Here is an 18,200-nt window from a genome sequence, read left to right as displayed (position 1 = left end):
TTTTTTCATTTTTTTTTTTATTTTTACAGACTGTATTTTGATTCATTGTACACAAATGGGGTACAAATTTTCATTTCTATGGTTGTGCACATTGTAGATTCATACCATTCGTGTAATCATACATGTACACAGGGTGATGATGTCTGTCTCATTCCACCATCTTTCATATCCCCCTCATTTCCCTCTATGTAATCTAAAGTTTCTAAATTCTTCTCCTACCCTCCCACCCCCATTACGTATCATAATCCACTTACCAGAGAAAACATTCAGTATTTGGTTTCTTGGGCTTGGCTTATTTCATTTAGCATGATATTCTCCATTTTCATCCATTTATCTGCAAATTCCATAATAATATTATTCTTTATGGCTGAATAATATTCCATTGTGTGTATATACCACAGTTTCTTTATCCATTCATCTGTGAAGGGCACCTAGGTTGGTTCCACAATCTAGCTATTGTGAATTGAGCTGCTATAAACATTGATGTGGCTGCAGTGGGGGAAAAGGCACACTTGTACATTGCTGAGGCACACTTGTGCATTGCTGGTAGGGTTGCAAATTGGTGCAGCCACTCTGGAAAGCAGTATGAAGATTCCTCAGAAAACTTGGAATGAAGCCACCATTTGACCCAGCTATCCCACTCCTCGGATTGTTTTGCTTTTGAGGCTCTTCAGAATCTCATAACTTCCTGATGTTTGGTCATGCCCCAAAGTCCAGCAGCTAGAATCACTCTTTAAATCAGAAGCACAGTTAGCACGGACTCACCTTTTTTCATGTGCACATCCAGGGAAAAGCTCATCTCCATGAAGCCTTTGGTGACACTGTCCTCTTCCCCCATCCCACTTTGTATGCATGGCTTTATGTCACATAGGCCTACTTGACAGATGCTCCCCACTTGGGCTGGGGGCACAGCTCAGAGGTAGAGTGCGTGCTTGGCATGTTTCTTCCCCAAGAAGGTAACTACTAGGGTTCCAGACACCATGCGTGGTTCACCTCCACACCCACCTGGCCCAGCAGGTGGATGGGGCTCAGTGCACGTTTATGCCATAAACAACGTCACATTGACTCTCAGACAGGAAGTTGTGCCTGTCTACACAGGCATCGCCCTAAAAGTAAATACCTGAAAAAAATGAATGACTTGAGGGTACAGCTAATTTAATAAAGCATTAGCGGTTTGTCCTATTTCCTTCCTGTATTTTCTCTGAGTAAATATTCTAGTACAGCAAATTAAAGAGAATGCACACTCTTCTCATCCAGAGAATTGCCAAATTGGTGTTTTTTCAGAATAGATGTTAAATGAACTCTCAAGAAGGCAGCATGGATAGGATAAAGAAATAATTTGTTATTTTTGAATGTTGAAGAAAAATGATCAACCTTGTAATACAATGTAAAAATCACAGTACTGACTTTTAACTACTTACCCTAGTGAATAATCATCAAGGTTAGAGGGAACCCCAAAATGTAAACCAGACCAGCTTGAGGCTTAGCTGAACCTCTACTCCAGGAAGAGGACAAGATGGGAATGTGTGTTCGAAGCAACGTGTTACTATGGAATCCTTAGTCACTTTGCTCCACACAGCCTGTGCTGAGGCAGGTGCTGGGGGGAAAAAGGGGTCTCCTTGCCTGAACAGTGGCATTAATTCAGAAAGCAGAGAATATTTTCTGTCTTGATGTGGTAACATCACTTATGTGATACCACTGGGAGAAGATTTTCACATTAAAATTTTTTCCATTTAACACTTCATTTAGCCAGTGTTTTGTGGTAGCTAATCTGGGTAGGAGTCTTTCTAAAATCTAATTCTCCTGCTTTTTAAACAATATTGTCACTGTAGCATGATGTGGAAAGAATTCCGAAGACCCAGGTTCTGTGCCTGTCTATACCTCTGATGGTGCCCAACAGGACTCAGCTTATCAGTGAGGGGTTGGGCCATGTGCCAACCAGAGGCCCCCATCTGATACCAAGTCCTGTTTTGTCACTTTGCCTCCCCTTGGTGAGTGAATGCAGGGCTCTCACGATAGTACCAGGTGCATCTGCATCACCACAGCTGGATCCCAGAGGCATCCATGGTGTATGACGCTCCTGGGCCCACATAGAGGAATGGGGGCATCTCTGGGTCCCCTGTCACTGAGTGCTGTGTGGGGGTGTCTGGTTGTCTCTCCTGAGGTCTGATCATTGTCCCCAGTCCTCATTGCCCTCTCTCAGTGGCCTCTGCCCCATGCTTGTGGCTGGGGGCTCTCTCTCCTAGAATTCACCCATCTGACTAAGCCCCCAAGGGCTCTTCTGTGAAGTAAGTCTATTCTCAGTGACTGGACTGCATAACCTCCCTGATATTCAATCAGAGACCGCTTTCACTTAATTTCTGGTTCTTGGCTTTTTTGAGATTAATCGAAGCCACAGGGTGAGCGACTTGCTGAACCATGCTATGGTTTATGTTGAGTTTTATGTCGCAAGTACACACTGGAAAATGATGTGGTTCTGAGGCTTCACGGACTGTGCGTGCGTGTCCACAGCTCATGACCTCAGGGAGGGAGCCACTGGGCACAGCACGCAGAGCGGGGGTCTTGGGGCCCCAGGTGGGCACATGCATGCCAGTCTGGAAGAAAGGGAATTTGAAAGAGTGAAACTGAAACGTGGGGCAATATGTGATAGCAGAGGAAGTGACCCAAAGTGCTGCTTGGGCCGAGGGGTTAGCTTCGAGGTGGGATAAGAGGGAATGCAGGGACAGCCCAGTTGGGGTCAAAGATCAAGAAGGGTTTTCATCTTCCCTGTAATTTTTTAAAATTAGAGCAAAATGCACATAGAATTTACCACTTTGGCCATTTTTAAGTAAAGAATGGATTTATCTGTGATCTGTTTAATTAAGAATTCCATAGCTAAACTCCTGACCCCAGTTCACTCAGCTGTAACTCACTGGTGATTATCCCACTTCTGGCTGTTGATGGGACAATGACATGAAGTGAGTCATGTCTTGTGTGGGGCATTAATAGATGCATGGCATGTGACATCACGTGGTCCACATGCAGCTGCACCATGGTTTAGCTGAAGTACTAGATAGTGTTGAACACATATCACTGTCTATCATCAAACGCATGGGTATTTCTAAAATGAAATGTCTGTGGGGCTCCAAGACGGGACACGAGTGAAGGCTAAATGCGCACATGTCCGGGTCTGGATCTGCCTCCACTGGGCTGGGACCTGTTTGGGTATTGTTACCAAGCTCAACAAAAAGGCTTTGGGGTTCTTAGGTTTGTGACTAAGGGATTGTGGGCCTTCTAACCATCCTGAACGGATTTCTGAAAGGGGCCCAGGTCCGTCCAGCATTCTCCTGGGGGCAGGAGTCCTTTGTACAAGTTAGCCTTCTGCTCACATTCCCCTAGGGAGATCTTCTGGGACGGGATGGGTCTAAGAGTCCAGATGACCTGGAGAGCCCGTTTCCTGGGAGGTTTCGTGGCGTGCTGCTGCGACTGTACACCCAGTCTGGGCTTGATAGTGAACCAGCAGGTGCCAAGAATGCCCCGCCATGCTTCTCCGGGCTGTCTGTCTGTCTGCTTAGCCTGCTCACAGTCCTTCTGCACTGCAGGTTAGCGAGCATCCTGCACAGGCGGGAAGCTACGTCATCTGGCCCCCGCATCACTGGATCAGCAGCACACCTGGGAACTCGGAACGTGCTGGGGAGAGGCAGCTCTCCACAGCTGGCAGGACCTCTCTCTGCCCCACGGGGACACAGGCACACTCCACCCAGCAGAGCCTCTGCCTACTTCGGCCTGGTCCCATATGGCTTCTGCTTAAAGACTGTGCTGTAGGAAGCACCCTCATCCTGACCAGCTCTTCAGAAGCAAAGAGAAAAACTGCTCTCCACTCTGCACCCTGCAGGGCTCCTGCTCCTTGCTCTGCTGCACCCGACCCTTACTTCCCACGTGGGAATTAGCAGGATGTAGAGCCTTTCTCTTCTGCCCATGCCCTCCCTGCAGGAACCCCGCGAAGAGTGGACCGCCCAGCTTAGAGCAGTCCAAGTGGCCACTTGTCAGGTGTGAAGGTTGAGATCAGGATTTTCCAACCTGAAAAATCTCTCAAGTAGACTGTTGGGGTTCAAATCCCAGCTCTGCCTTTTAATAGCAGGGTGATCCTCGGCGACATCCTTGAACTTTGAGTTTTTCTATCTGTAAAATGGAGATTTGAGAACCACCATATAGAAAAAAATTAAATACTTCCAGCTCTGAAAACTTCCTGTTCCACTCTTATGGGTCCAGAGCCTATCCAACTTCCTTTTCTGGTGCCTGGGACGCCCCTGGCTTGCACCTCTCCCCTTGCAGCATAGATAGGTTGTGATAAAAGGTACAAAGCTTTGAAAGAAAAAAAGTGCCGCCATCCTGGCCAGAGCTGCTTCTGGCAGCCAACTAGATAGAGAGCCATCTGCCAGGAGAGCCATGTGGCTCTTATGCCTCATCACCTCTGATGGCTGCAGAAGTCATCCTCATGGTCACCATCCACTTGTGAGTGTCCCCAGCAGATGTGGCCTCCAGCTGCCTCCTGTGCATTTTTTATTATTTTGTTGAAAAGATCAATATCCCTGAGGTTCAGCTATGTACCTCCCAGGTCCTGGGCCATTGGCCGGCTTTTTAATTTGTGCAGCATTATTACATTATGTACTGTCAGGAGAGATTTCATTAACTTCCCATAATGTGACCATACTGCACATTATCCAAACTGAAACAACCTTCTCTGGGCTCTCTCAGAGGCCAACAGCCCAGTGAGTTCTTTATGACTCTGCAGTAAATTTAAATACATCAAGCTCCTCATAAAACTTAAGTATTCCACTCATTCATCCTTTGGGCCTGTAACATTCTAAAAGGCCTGGGGAAGACTGCTGAATGACAATCCCAAATCCCAAATGGCAGTTTCTGGCTTGCCTCCAAGATTAAGGGTGTGGACCCTCCAGTCCAGACTATCAGGATTCAAATCCCCACCTGCCATTTAACAGCTATGTGAACCTAGGCGATGTACTTGAACTTCATTTGCCTGAGTTTTCCCATCTGTAAAATGGGTTAATAATAGTACCATTACTGGTGAACTTCACATGGAAGGCTGGTACAGAACCTGACAATCATCAGTCCAGTCAGAGGGTAGGTATTTTCAGAGCCATCTGCCATTGGAGACAATTGTGTGGTTACCAGGAGTCAGCCCACATCTCCAGGGAGACCATCGTTTCTGATTTCCATTCACTGCAGCCTAATAGCATTTCATAATGCCCAGGATCTTGCAGTATCCACACCAGCCTCTCCTCTCTCCTCATCTCTTCTCATCTCATTCTCAGCATGCTTCTTTACCAGCTTCCAGCTTCCCTAACACAACTCACTACTCCAAGCCCCCAGGCCTTCCCTCTGGGTCCTGTCCCTGCATGCACCTAACAGCACACTGGGCCACGTCAACACCTGCTCATCTTCCAAGACAGCCCACAGACAGCCATGTCTCCTGACAGCCCTGGACCTCCTTCCCCAGTTGCCCCCACCATATCTCGGGCTCTACAGGCTTCTGATAAAGGGTGTGTGTGTGTGTATGCACACATAGTTACACAGTTGTGTGTTTTTCCTGTTTACTACAGAGGTCTCCTTCTGCAAAATGTGAGGCAAGAATGTATCCATCTGAGATGGATTTGTAGTGGCAGTGTCAGTACACTAGAAAAAAGTAATTTGGTGACCCAGCGAAAGCTTGAGCTCTAAGACCACTCCCACTTCAACTGTGACGACACGCCATGCCTTTGAAATGGGTGCTCTCCTGGTAACCTTTCCTACAAGCTCTGCAGTTCTCAGAGATTCTCTAGAAAGAAATGTGCTTGTGATCACTTCTCATAAGGGTGTTCATTTACTGCAGTTGGTTTTTAGTTGTCCAACTTGTGCTGGAAAGTGCATGGCCACTCGGGATTAGGCAACACCCCAGAGGCCTGTCAACCTCGGCATCACTGGGCTGTATGAGAAGCCTCTTGGTTGGGGCTCTGGTCTCTGCCTGTGGCTCTGAAACACAAAAGAATCTTCTCCTGAAGGCCAAGGGTTCTGTGGGTGTAGCACTGTCCTCCTGGGATTCAGTGCCTACCCTGACAGAACTCAAGGTACAAAAAATGTCTGCCTGTATGCATGATGAAAGGCTTTACTTGGAAGACAGAATGGTGCTACTCAAATACATGACCCTTTGTCTTTTCCCTGAGCCCTCACTCACATCCTGAATCCAGGGACCAAAACCATGTGCAGTGAGCACATCACCATGGTACCCCACCCCCACACTGTGGGGAAAGCTGGAGGGTCAGTGCAGGAACAGCACTTGAGACAGCTGAGCAATGGAAATGTTCTGGTGGGGTGGAGACTCAAGTGCTCCAGGCTCCTGGCCCCAGGGTTGGAAGGTGGGGTGCAGTCCTGCCCCAGTGGCTGCTTCTATCCCCAGGCCTTGTTCTTCCCCTGCACAGCATTTGTTTATGACATTGATTGTCAAAACCTTCCCCACGATGTAGTTAGTGCCCGTGATGTAATTAATGTTAAATTATTGGTAAAGGACACAGACTTCCTCATGTTGTATCTCATCGTTTAGCCCTTCAGAGACCACCTGCAAAATAACTTGGGCTCTCACGTTAACTTATTTATGTATTTTTCCATAGGTAAGAGAAAATTCTAATGAAAATCGTAAGATGGTTAGAATCAAGTCACAGATGTCGCTAAAGTGATACATAAAATTGTGAAGTCTTAAATACATACGTTAAAAAAGTGAATGTTAATGATCTATAGGTCCATCTCAAGAAATTAGAAAAAGACATTATACCTAAATATTATCAGAAAGATGAAAATACTACACATAAGAACTTCAACTACGGGGGGGGGGGAGATCAGCATTTGTGTTAGGTTATTTCATGATAAAGAAAAGATTTGACCAAAAAAATGCCCAACTTTAATATTTATACATATATCATGTTATATTTGTGTGCTTAACTTATTTTATTCACAACTTTTATAACTAGAGGCCAGTGAGACAGACATTAATTTTGATGATTAACAAAGAATCGGTGCTTTCAAGTTAAAATGAGTGTCACTGTGGCTTTCTGTCACCAACATGCAGACCATAGCACTAGTAATGTTTTTTCCAGCTGCTGGATTCATTCAATTAGACTCCCCTGAGCTGGCAAGGCAGGGGTTAGGCCGTTACAGTAACTTCTCACCAATGTCCATCATGACTTTCTGGATACTGTGTACATAGACTAAAATAGACTGGTAACTAGAACACCCGACAACAAGGGGCGAGGACTGCCATCCTTAGTGTTGATTTCCACTTTTTGTCCCAAGCCTGCTGCCTGTAATAAAGTTTTATTGGCTCACAGGCATGTTCATTCTCCTAAGTGTTGGGTTACACTTCACCTCAAAATCAATCCATTGATAATAAAGCACCAGGGGGAGTTTTTCCCCCCACTGTTGGGGCTCTTCATCTTTAAAAAAAAAAAAAAATCTGTTTCTGATTCAAAACTTGAAAACCACTATGTGGGGGCTTCATTTCAGGAGAAATAACACACAGCAGCAAAACTGAAATGATTTTGAAGGCAAGCTGTTAGACTGAGCCTTAAAACATGTAAAACCTGAAAACAGCAGTAAAGTCGGTTGTATTAGGAATAATTTTTTTAACTTAAAATTATTCTATTTGCATTTTGTGACAAAACACAACAAAAGAATCCTTCAGTTAGTTGGTTATGCATGTTTTAGAAACCCATGATTGGGCTGGGTGGTAGAGCACTTGCTTAGCATGCATGAAGCCCTTGTTTCAATCCCCAGCACACACACAAACACACACACACACACAAAATTATTTTGAAAGGTATACGCTGATTCCTTGACACGGTTGATAGAACATTTTCATATTGGCCACATTTCTGAAGTTTTGATTTTCACACTTTCTACAAGAAAATTGGGCACATCTCAGTGCCTGCAGTCTTGTCTCCCGGGATCAGGCTGAGGAGAACCCAACCCGTGGGTGGAGGGCCACACCTAAGCCCCTGCTCCTCGGCCCCCTGCAGAATTGGAAGACATTTCGCAATTCCCTTTGTGTCTTTGAAGGATATTCCCTGAGTCCCTCCGGTGGCTGATGGCTACCCAGCAGTTCGAGTCTGCAAAGAAGCTGATCCTGCACTTCACACAGAAGAACTGCATGAGCCCTGAAAGCGACATCAAGGGCGTGATGCCGGGTAAGTAGACTGTGGGCTGGTGGGGGTGTCCAGAGGCTCTGTGGAGCAGGCCCTGATTCCAGGACTGGATTTGCCGTGCCAAGCTGCTGTCCTGTTCAATTCTTTTGCCACGACTTGGTTTGAAGAAAAGCAGCACTAACACCTAAAGGCTAGGAGTTAGAGCAAATTGAAATTCTCTCCACTTTCTGGGTGCTGGTTTTCTTTCATGATCAAGTTCAACACACTATGGTGCTTCACATGACCCTTCTAAATCTAGAAGTGGGGTAGGAGCTGAATACACACCTGATCTTCACTGGGTATGTTGGGCTTATGGCACCCAGCCTGACCTGTCTGACTTGCCTGACCTTCCAGGTTTAAAAGCCACCAAAGCCCCGACTCAGGGTGCAGATAGCTTTCCTGACCTCTCTTTTCCCAATAATGACCTTCACAGAGCTGCCATTTCTATTTCTGGCCATGATCTAGTTGGGCAATGGAAGAACTGGAAAACTGTACTATTCTTGTGTAGTGGTTCAGATCCATAGAATTCTTGTGGATCCAAGGCATTATCACAAGCTAGGTGGAACTCTAAAGCTGGTGATCCATAAAAGTCACCAGAAGGTTGTTCACATCCTGATTCTTGGGCCCCTCTTTGGACCCAGAGATGTGGACCTTGCAGTTTTGAAATAAGCCCCGAGAACCTGGATTTGCAATGAGCACTAGAAGAGGTTCTGGTGTAAGTGGTGTACAAATCGACTTCTGAAAGACACTGTAGACCCCCAGCCCTATCCTGAAGATTTGGTACACGTTGTATTATAAAATTTCCCAGGAAAATGATCCACAGGTCCTCGTCCAGGAGAGTGTGTACATTTCCCCCACTGTCAGAAATCTTTGTTATGGCTGTCCATTCATTCAACAGGTACTTCCTGAACACCCACTGTGTGCCAGGCACTCTTCTAGAGCCGAGAAGGAAACAGGCCAAGGCTTGCTCTCAGGAGGCTCGAAGGCAGGGCCTGCATGCAGACAGGAAGTGGTTACGTGTGCACTCTGAGGCAGGGGGGAACAGCAGGCCGAGGGATGGAGAGTGGTGGTCAGTGTCTGAAGTGGGAACAGCTGGGCAAGCCTGGCTTCAAGGCACAAGTGAGCAGGAACCTGTGCCAGGTAGGAGACATACCCTGCAGTACTCCATTCCCCATAGAAAGGGACAAGCAAGGAACCAGAACAGAGAAGACCGTAGTCCCTAGCCAACCTTCTCATCAGACTCCTGAATCAGAAGATCTGATACCCTGAGTTGTTAGAAGCTCCGCTGGTGCTGCTGCTCAGCCAGGATGCCATCTCTGCCTCCACCTAGAGGACAACCAGCCTGGCCACCACCACCTGCTGGGCAAAGTGTGTTCTACCAGCACTTCAGCCCAGGAAGAGAGCACAGGTCGACCTAAAATCCTGTCCTCTGGAATGAAGGCTTGGAGCCAGGCCTGGTCTACATGCAGAGTATCAAGTGCAAATGCCTCAAAGGAGCATCTGTGGTCCCTTTGATCCAGGAGCAAGGATGGCAGATGAGATGACGTATAGTGTTTATATGGCAGTCCAATGATTTGCAAGTATCGACTTATATATTCAATCCTAAATGCTTTACATGTATTAAGCTCTTTCTTCCTAAAAGTCCTGTGAGGTAGGAATGATAATTATCCCCATCTACAGATGAGGAACCTAAGGCACAGAGAGACTAAGTGGCCTTGTATGAAACTGAGGTCACATGGCTACCAGGTAGTAGAACTGGGATTTAAACCCAAGCAATGTCTTCCCTGTGCTGCTCTCGGAGAGGAAGGAGGCCCTGGAGACATGTGGGAATGAATGAGTATTAAACTAAGCTTTCTCCCTGGAACCAGGTTTGCGCGCTTTGGGCCATCCCAAGAGCTTCTCCAAATTTCTCCAGGCCTCTTTCATTAGCAGGTTAATGCTCTTACGACTTATAGTACATTTGTTTCTGGCCTTTTCCTAATTAAGTCATCACACTTCACTACTTAGAGGTTAAAATATTGCCGAGGAAAAGCTTGTTTCCTCAATCCTAATTACCCTGATTTATTCCCCTCCTGTTTTTGAAAAGGGGTATTAATTTTTTTCTCTTTAATTTTCTTGCTTATAAGCTTTGTTGGAGCTTGCTTCTACTCTGGTGTCCCAGGCAGCAGGCAGGGCAGGAGGCGGAGGGTCACTTGACTTAACAGGAAGAAAGGCTTCACCTCCTCCTGAGAGCTGTCATCACAGAGCTCTCTCTGTGGGGCACTCACTTCACATCTGCCTCTGGCTCTCTGTCGCCTCCTGTCAGGTGCCTTGATGACAGTGTTGAGCAGAACTGGGGCGTGTTTGGGGGACACGGCATGTCTCTTCCATCTGGCCAAAGCTGCCTTTTCCATCTTCCTCTGCTGATACATTTTTCTGCTGGAAATCGATTTCCCATCACTTCTTTGAGTCCCCTAACCAGCTCCTGGTCTCTTACTCAGCTCATTCCAACAGCCAAGTGGTCTACCTGGGCTGTTCCATCCTCCTGCTGTCCCTTCTATCTGCAACCACACCAGATGCCCTCTGATGACATCAACACCTGCTTTAAAACTCTCTGGCAGCCTTTAGGATAGATCCCTGCATCCTCCAAGCAGGGACCCTCTCTGGTCTCTGCCTACCTCCCCCAGACACCTGGCCTTTCTTGGGCTCCCACATGCTTCCTCCCCACAGGGCCCACCCCAGCAAAGTCCCCTGTCCTCTCTCCAATTTTGGCTCACCCCTTGGAGCTCAGGTCAGCGCTCCAGTTGTGCATGGTTTTAGTTACAACAATTCCCGTTTCCCCTCAGGCCGGCTGTAATGAAGGATTTGTAGGACTCCTCATTAGTGTCTGCCACCCCTGCAGAGCTGGTCTGCAGAGCTGGCTGCTGTACCCCGAGCACCCAAGAAGACCTGACAGGTACCAGAAATTCCATGAATATTTATGGAATACACAGATCCAAGTTCCCTGTAGCCAGGAAGGGTTAGGGCTCCTCGTTCTGTCACCTCTGGGTAGATGAGTGTCTTGGGTGTAGCACTAGGTGTAGGGGGTGGAGGGGGACTGCTCAGGCCCTTATTAATGCATCCTAACCTTGGGTTTATGCTAGAAGTAAACCTAATGTTCCAGAAATTTCCATTTCCATTCCTCTTTTAAAGCTATATTCAGGTTACCATTGTGCATGTCTGATGTTCTTAGTGGTGTGTTGCAGCTGAATTACTTTAGACATTTGAATGTGTTCCTGAGTGTCATTCTCTCCATGTCACATGCCCAAGTTGGTTAGCGCTCCTTCCTTCCCAGGTCATAAGTCCCAATATTTTGAACATTTAAGGCAGAAGTAGAAACCCTGACGATTCCAAATGAGGCCACGTTGGTGCTGTTGCACACTGCAGAAAAATCCTAACATAAGACCCATGCTCAGTCTCTTGCCTTAGTAATGGTGAGGCCAGCAAAGAGCCATGGGGTATGGGGAAAACCCTCAAGGACATTTATCTACATCACAGCCTCATGACGAGGGGAGAGCATCAGTTCTCCATACTTTACTGGTGGGGAAGTTAGGCCCAAAGAGGCTGATCACTCTCCCCACCATGCCCAAAGTTGCCCAGTGGAAGGAGATCTGAGTGAAAGGCAGCCCAGGGAACAAACAGCCTTCGTTCCCCGCTTCGGGGAGAGCCATGGGTGAGGAACCATTGTCCTCTGTCCTCTTGCACTGAGCTCTCTGTGGGCAGCCCTGCTAGAGAAGCCAGCCCTGCCCTGGCACTGCCAGGGTAGGTGGCTCTCTCAGAGCCAGGGAGAGCTGGGACTTGCCCTCACCTGGCTCACTCTTTGTCTTATCAGTCAGTTCAGAACCTGCAATGACAGGAGAGTCCCAGAAGAAGGACACTTCTGTGTCCCCTGCATTAGGTAACTTGCCCAAAGTCACAGCACTCAAGTGACAAAATAGATTTGACACCCGACCCTTGCTTTTAACCCCTCTGGCATGTGCCTCCTGCCCCTCACCACAGCAGGTTGGTTAGGGGAGTCATATATCAAGATACAACGGCAGGGATCTGCAGTGCTGGGTCAGTCATTGAAAACATGGGTAGATTTTGAAATTCAGCTGCCCAAAGAGACCATGATGAGACTCAGAGAGCACATCTGCTGTAGTGGCCAGTGGCCGCCATTCTAGATCTCTCCCTGGGGATGAGGGCTACACAGAAGAGACAGCAAACCTCTACTTCTGAACCGGGGTTGGGGCCTCAGAGCGGCTACCCTGGTGCTTTGGGTGTACATTATTTTTCAAGGCTTTGTGGCAGTGGTGTGGCTTTTCCTCCTCCTCCTCTGTCTCCTCTTCCTCCTCCTCCCGTTTCTGTTTTTCTCCTCCCCCCACTTCTTTTTGCCTTCTCTTGCTTTCATGTCTATAACTGCCATTCTCCAATTTCACTGCTAACATTAGCATTGTCCTCAAGCATCGAAGCAAGTCCAGTGCACTACCCACCTCCCTGCAGACCAACTCAAATCTCCCTTGTGTACCTCCCGCCCCTGCTGTGGGCTGAGCTGCCACTGCCTTCTCCCCCTGCCACCTTGGAAGGACTAGTTTGCCTCCCATACCCAGATCTTCAAATATGAAGAGGCTGTGACCACCTTCTGGGGGTCTGCAAGGAAGCCAGAGCATGTGCCGTTGCCAGACACAAGGCCGGGTGCGAGGTGTTGCGTAGATGCCTTGACACTTCCTACGTGGGGTCCTCACGGCAGCACTTTGTCTCAAACAGATAAGAAGCTGGACTCAGCATGAACATGGTCCTCCCTTGGCCACAGGGCAGAGGGACATTCCAGGACCCCAGTGGGTGCCTGAACCCACCAAGAGCACCAAACCCTGTATAGGCTTTGTTTTTTCCTCTGTATGTATACCTGTGATAAGTGCGATTTACAAACTAGGCACAGTAAGAGATTAACGATAATAACTGATAACAGAGTAGAACAATTATAACAGTATATGTAATGAAAGTTATTTACGACTTATGAATTGCTAATATCTAGAAATGTCCATTTACTATTTTCAGAACACCATTGACTGTAGGTAACTGAAAACTCAGCTAAGGGACAATACTGTGCATGACTTTCCCCAGGAAGCTCACAAGAAGCACAAAGCCGAGCTTCCATCGGGACTTGTCAGGCGCTCGCCACACCCAGATGTCTGCTGCTGCCACACAGGGACAGAGAGATGCAAAGGAATGGGGGCTACACCTGTCTGGCCAAATGAAGTAGCTCTACCTGCGTTTCAGTTTGAATTTTTTCTAATGACTACAGAACAAGAAAGTTGAAGAGTTTGGGAAGGAGGCACACCTTTAGCAGCAATGTCCCTGAGGCTTGTGTCTGATCGACTGTCCAAGTATCTTTTTCTCCCCCCTCTCCTTTTATTTCCATTTGCAAGGATTTTAGAAGAGTCCCTGGGTTCACATCTGCTAACTAGAGAGACCAAAGGTCTCTCATATTCAGTGACCTCATGGGGTCTCAGAAGTCAGCTAAAGTTTCTTACAACTCACAGCTTGGGGAGTTTTAATCCCAAAAGAGCATGCTTAGTACTGAGGAATTTTGTGTTGTTGTTGATAGGAGGGTGATGTGAGTAACGGACCCTGACAAAATATCAATATCCCTGCAAAGGTTAATTTAATTCCATTTAGAGTAATGTGGTTACCTCTGTACACTGTAGTCAATTCTTAGAGTGGGCTCTAAGGTTTAATGTTATTTTAAAAAAAAAACTCAGGTCATAATTCAATTGCTACAGCTTCTTTGACATTGTATTTCATACACAATGATGCATTAGCAGTTAAGTATGGGCCACATTTTAAAAAGGAACAACTTCAAGCTGAGCATGGTGGCACACACCTATAATTCCAGCAGCTTAGAAGGCTGAGGCAGGAGGATCACGAGTTCAAAGTCAACCTCAGCAACTTAGTGAGGTGCTAAGCAACTCAGTGAGACCCTGTCTCTAAATAAACTACAAAATAGGGCTGGGGATGTGGCTCAGTGGTCAAGTGCCCCTGAATTCAATCCCCAGTAAATCCACCCCCCCCCCAAAAAAAAGGGAATAACTTCAAATATATATAAACTTGTTAATGGACATTTAAATTTCCATGGAAGATTTACCTGGTGAAAATGTACAGCTGTTATAGATGATTTCTAGTGAGTTTTATAACAGTGAAAATACCTACATCATAAAATCTAAGAGTATCTGACAATCATATTTCCAGGCTCTTAAAAGATACAGTCATCCACTGCACAATGATGTTTTGGTCAATGGAAGACCACATACACAGCCATGGTCCCATGAGATTTTAATGGAGCAGAAAAATTTCTAAACATTGCAGCTACATAAGATCATAGCAAAACACATTCCTCACATGTTTGTGGTGATGCTGGTGACAACAAGCCTACTGTGCTGCCAGTCATATAAAAATGGAGTACATACAGTTGCGTCGGGTGCATGGTACTCAGTAATGGCAGTAAGCTGGTTTATGCATTTACTACATACAGTATGCTTTTATCACTGTTACAATATTCTCCTTACTGGAAGCAAGTGGTTGGCTATAAAACAGTCTGCTGTGATGCCAGCAGCAGTCTCATCCATCTCATGTTTTCCTCATTGCTCCATGGCATCCAGAGGCCCCTCAGACCATCTTGGTCTGCGGGAACACTTGGTGAGGTTCACGTGAGGACAGTCATGTGACCATCACGTTCTCAGACTGCAGCCCCTATCGCCTCTGTTGAATGGCTTGAGTGTGTTTAGTTTTTTAACCACAGAAAAAGTGTGTCCACAAGTCAGTGTATTTTTGCTGAGGGGAAAGTATAGGTTAGGAGACCTCAGTAGCTGAGGGGGTCTGTGGATAGGCAAAAAAAACCAGCTGTGCTGGTTTGTGCAGAACTCAATCTCCATACCTAAATCTGGGAAAGAAGAAAGTTCTGGAAACTCAGGGGGCATGGTCTCCCTCAATCAGAGGAATCCTTCTCTGTGGGACATTGGTTTCGGGATCCTTCTTGGACACTAAAATCTGCAGATGCTCCAGTCCCTTCTATGAAAGAGTGCAGTATTTACACAGCACCTGCACATAGCCTTCCATACCCCTTAGGTCATCTCTAGTCCCTTTATGACACCTAATACAATGTAAATCTTAAGTGAATAGTTGTTATGCTACATTATTTAGGGATTCATGTCAAGAAAAAAGTTTGTACAAGTTCAGTAAAAATGCAACTTTTTTTCAAATATTTTAGATCCACAATTTGTTGAATCTGAGGATGTACAACTGATAAATACAGGGGTGAACCATACTTGCCCCCAGGCACTAAGGTTTCCTCAGAAGACAGGGGCCTCTCTACCTCCATTGATATTTATTTCAACACATTTCTTATTCTGGAATAATTTTGTATTTACAGGAAAGTTTACTGCTAAAACAGTACAGAATTTCTGTGTGTCCTGACTCAGTTTCGCCCATTACTAACATCTGAGATTTTTGTGATACCTTTGCCAAAACTAAGAAACTGAGTACTAGCATATACTGCTGTTAACCAGTCTCTGGCCCCTTTGGTGTCACCGTTCTTCCATTAGTGACTCCTGACCCAGGACCCTGTCCAGGACTGCAGTTAGCCATCTCCTCTCCCCACCTCCACCCCATCTGCATCTCCCCTGATCTGTGACAGGAGGCCGAGTGTGGGACTGTGTTGCTCATGGGCGAGGGCCCGTCAGCTCCTGGAGGCCAAGGCCTTTCCTTGTTTTTATCTTCTCAGTTAAATTGCCAATCAGCAGACTCGTGGCCTGGTGACCATGACATTGGGGCACTGTTAGACTTGGTCACAACGACCTCCCCAGTTACTCTTAGCCACACTGGTGTCTCAGCCTCATAGCTTCACAGTCACATCCCTTTGAGTCAAAACACTGTCCGTCTTGTTCAGCTCCCAGGGGTGTTTTCGTCTTGTGCTTTGGGCGCCAGCATGCTCTACCACTGAGCTACACCCCAGCCCCAGATCCCAAAACTTTCTGTCAACTAAACATGCACATTTTCATATGTGTTCACTTGTCTCTCAAATATTCACATGACTGTAAGGGCAGTTTCTACAGAAGTAGCCACATTGATGGTATCAGAACTAAAAAATACAATTAATAATTTAGACTTAACAGACATATATAGAGTATTTCACCCATCAATGACTAAACACTTTCTTCTCAGCAGCACATGGATCATTTTCTAAAATAGACTATTTTAGGCCACAAAGCATGTCTGAGCAAATACAAAAAAAATAAGGCATAATCTTGTATCCTATCAGATCATAATGGAATGAAATTAGAATCCAATGATAAGATAGAAAATAGAAACCCACCAGGTTAAGAAGCACATCAGCCTGTGGCTCCCTGAGTCTCTGAGCTGTGAGTGACACACATGGATACACATTCTACAAAGAAAAGAGCCTCTTGTTTTGTTTGTCCAGGGCCTAATCAGGGCCTGGGTAACCTAGAATGTCATTATCGAGTGTTACACTCAGACAAAAGTTAAATGAGACTACACTGTTTATTTGTATGTACCCTAACTGGATACACCCAAAAAAAAAAGTGCGGGGGTTACAATGAACACTTAAACACTACTATGCTTTGGCTCCCTCTCAGTCCCTGTAGGGGATTTTGAACGGCAAAGTTTGAATCCTGTGAGTACATTTCTACCCCAAAAGCCTAGACCCTATCCCCTGGCTTAAAAGAAGGAAAGGCTTTCTCCCCTCTGTGTGGTGCCTGGATTAGAATCTTCCATCCCACAATCTTCCATCTCACACAGTCTGCCTCTTGCAGAGCTGGAGAAGGAGCTTTCTCGAAGGCCCAAGAAGGTGTGCATCGTGAAGGTGGTGGGGACCCGGAACCTGTGGAAGAACATCGTGGTTCTATGTGTGAACTCGTGAGTCACAAGGGGACATGTATGGCCAAGTTGGGGGGTGGGTGTGCAGGACCCTCCTCCTCACCCCACAGCAGACTTTGAACCACAGCCTGCCCCCTGCCTGCTCTCAGTCCAGCTCTCTGTGAAGTGGGCCATGGGAAGTGTGACTACCCTGTCAAAGCTACCTATCTGTGGGCTTGAAGATATCCACCACTCCACCAGGAAACTGTGGGCAGCTAGCACCCAGCCAGTGGTCCCCACCCCATCCTGCTGGCCTTCTTGCCTTGTGTTCTGTACAGTGCTAGGGTCCCCAAGTATAGGAGATTCAGGTGGAGGCCCAACCTAGATCACAACAGCTGTGTCCTAGAAACAATGCCCTCTCTGCTTTTTAAAAGAGCAAGGGGGGTTGAAATGATGGGCTTGTGTGGCTCTACAGCCCAGGCCACAAAGCGACTATGCTCCCTGCCTGCACTCAGCCCTGCCCTCTTAGACCTACAACCAGCCAGCTCAGAGGCCCCAACCAGGGGCAGCCACAGATAGTGGTAGGTCAGCCTGAACCAAGAGCAAGCCCAGATACCCTCCGAGAAGCCTCTCATGTGTTACTGTTCACACCCACCTGCTGGGCCCTGTGAGGGAGCCCACTGCTCACACAACGGGCTCAGCATATACCTGGAAGGGTCCTTTTTGTCTCAACCCACAGCTTAATAACCTGCCTTTCCATGACTGCACAAGATGGACCTTCATTTGTCACATCTCATCTGGGGTGATTAGCTCTATTAGGGGTTAGCATCATCTGGAGGGAGGGGTGTGCACATTATTTGTGAAAGGTCAGCTGGGGGAGGAGTTTGCACTTGTCTGTGGAAGGTCTCAGGCCTGCCTTCAGGTAAAGAGAGGCCCAGGGTTGGGACCTATCCTTCCCCATGACTCTTTTCTGTCAAATCAACTCCATTTAATCAGTTCTCAAATTTGGGGGTTTCAGATTAAATTTCATTTGTGAAGGATACAAAAGATTTTAACCACCACAGGATAGAAAAAGAAAGATCTAATCACTCTCTACACCTCGTGTGATGCCCAGGC

At 46.7% G+C, this 18,200-nt stretch overlaps 1 protein-coding gene across 3 annotated transcripts in view; it reads left to right on the top strand.

Annotated features, from left to right (window-relative positions):
* The window catches only part of SLC22A23 (solute carrier family 22 member 23), a 181,989-nt gene that overhangs the window by 145,996 nt on the left and 17,793 nt on the right, over positions 1–18,200 (top strand). For all 3 annotated transcript variants that reach the window (XM_079146377.1, XM_079146381.1, XM_079146378.1), the window contains 2 exons: positions 8,089–8,216; positions 17,042–17,144. In XM_079146377.1, coding sequence (XP_079002503.1) covers positions 8,089–8,216; positions 17,042–17,144 — 231 coding nt within the window. The remainder of the gene's footprint in view (positions 1–8,088; positions 8,217–17,041; positions 17,145–18,200) is intronic.

Source organism: Sciurus vulgaris, assembly GCF_902686455.1.
Source record: "Sciurus vulgaris genome assembly, chromosome: 7".
NCBI classification, from domain to species: domain Eukaryota; kingdom Metazoa; phylum Chordata; class Mammalia; order Rodentia; family Sciuridae; genus Sciurus; species Sciurus vulgaris.
This window is presented reverse-complemented; position numbering and strand designations above follow the sequence as displayed.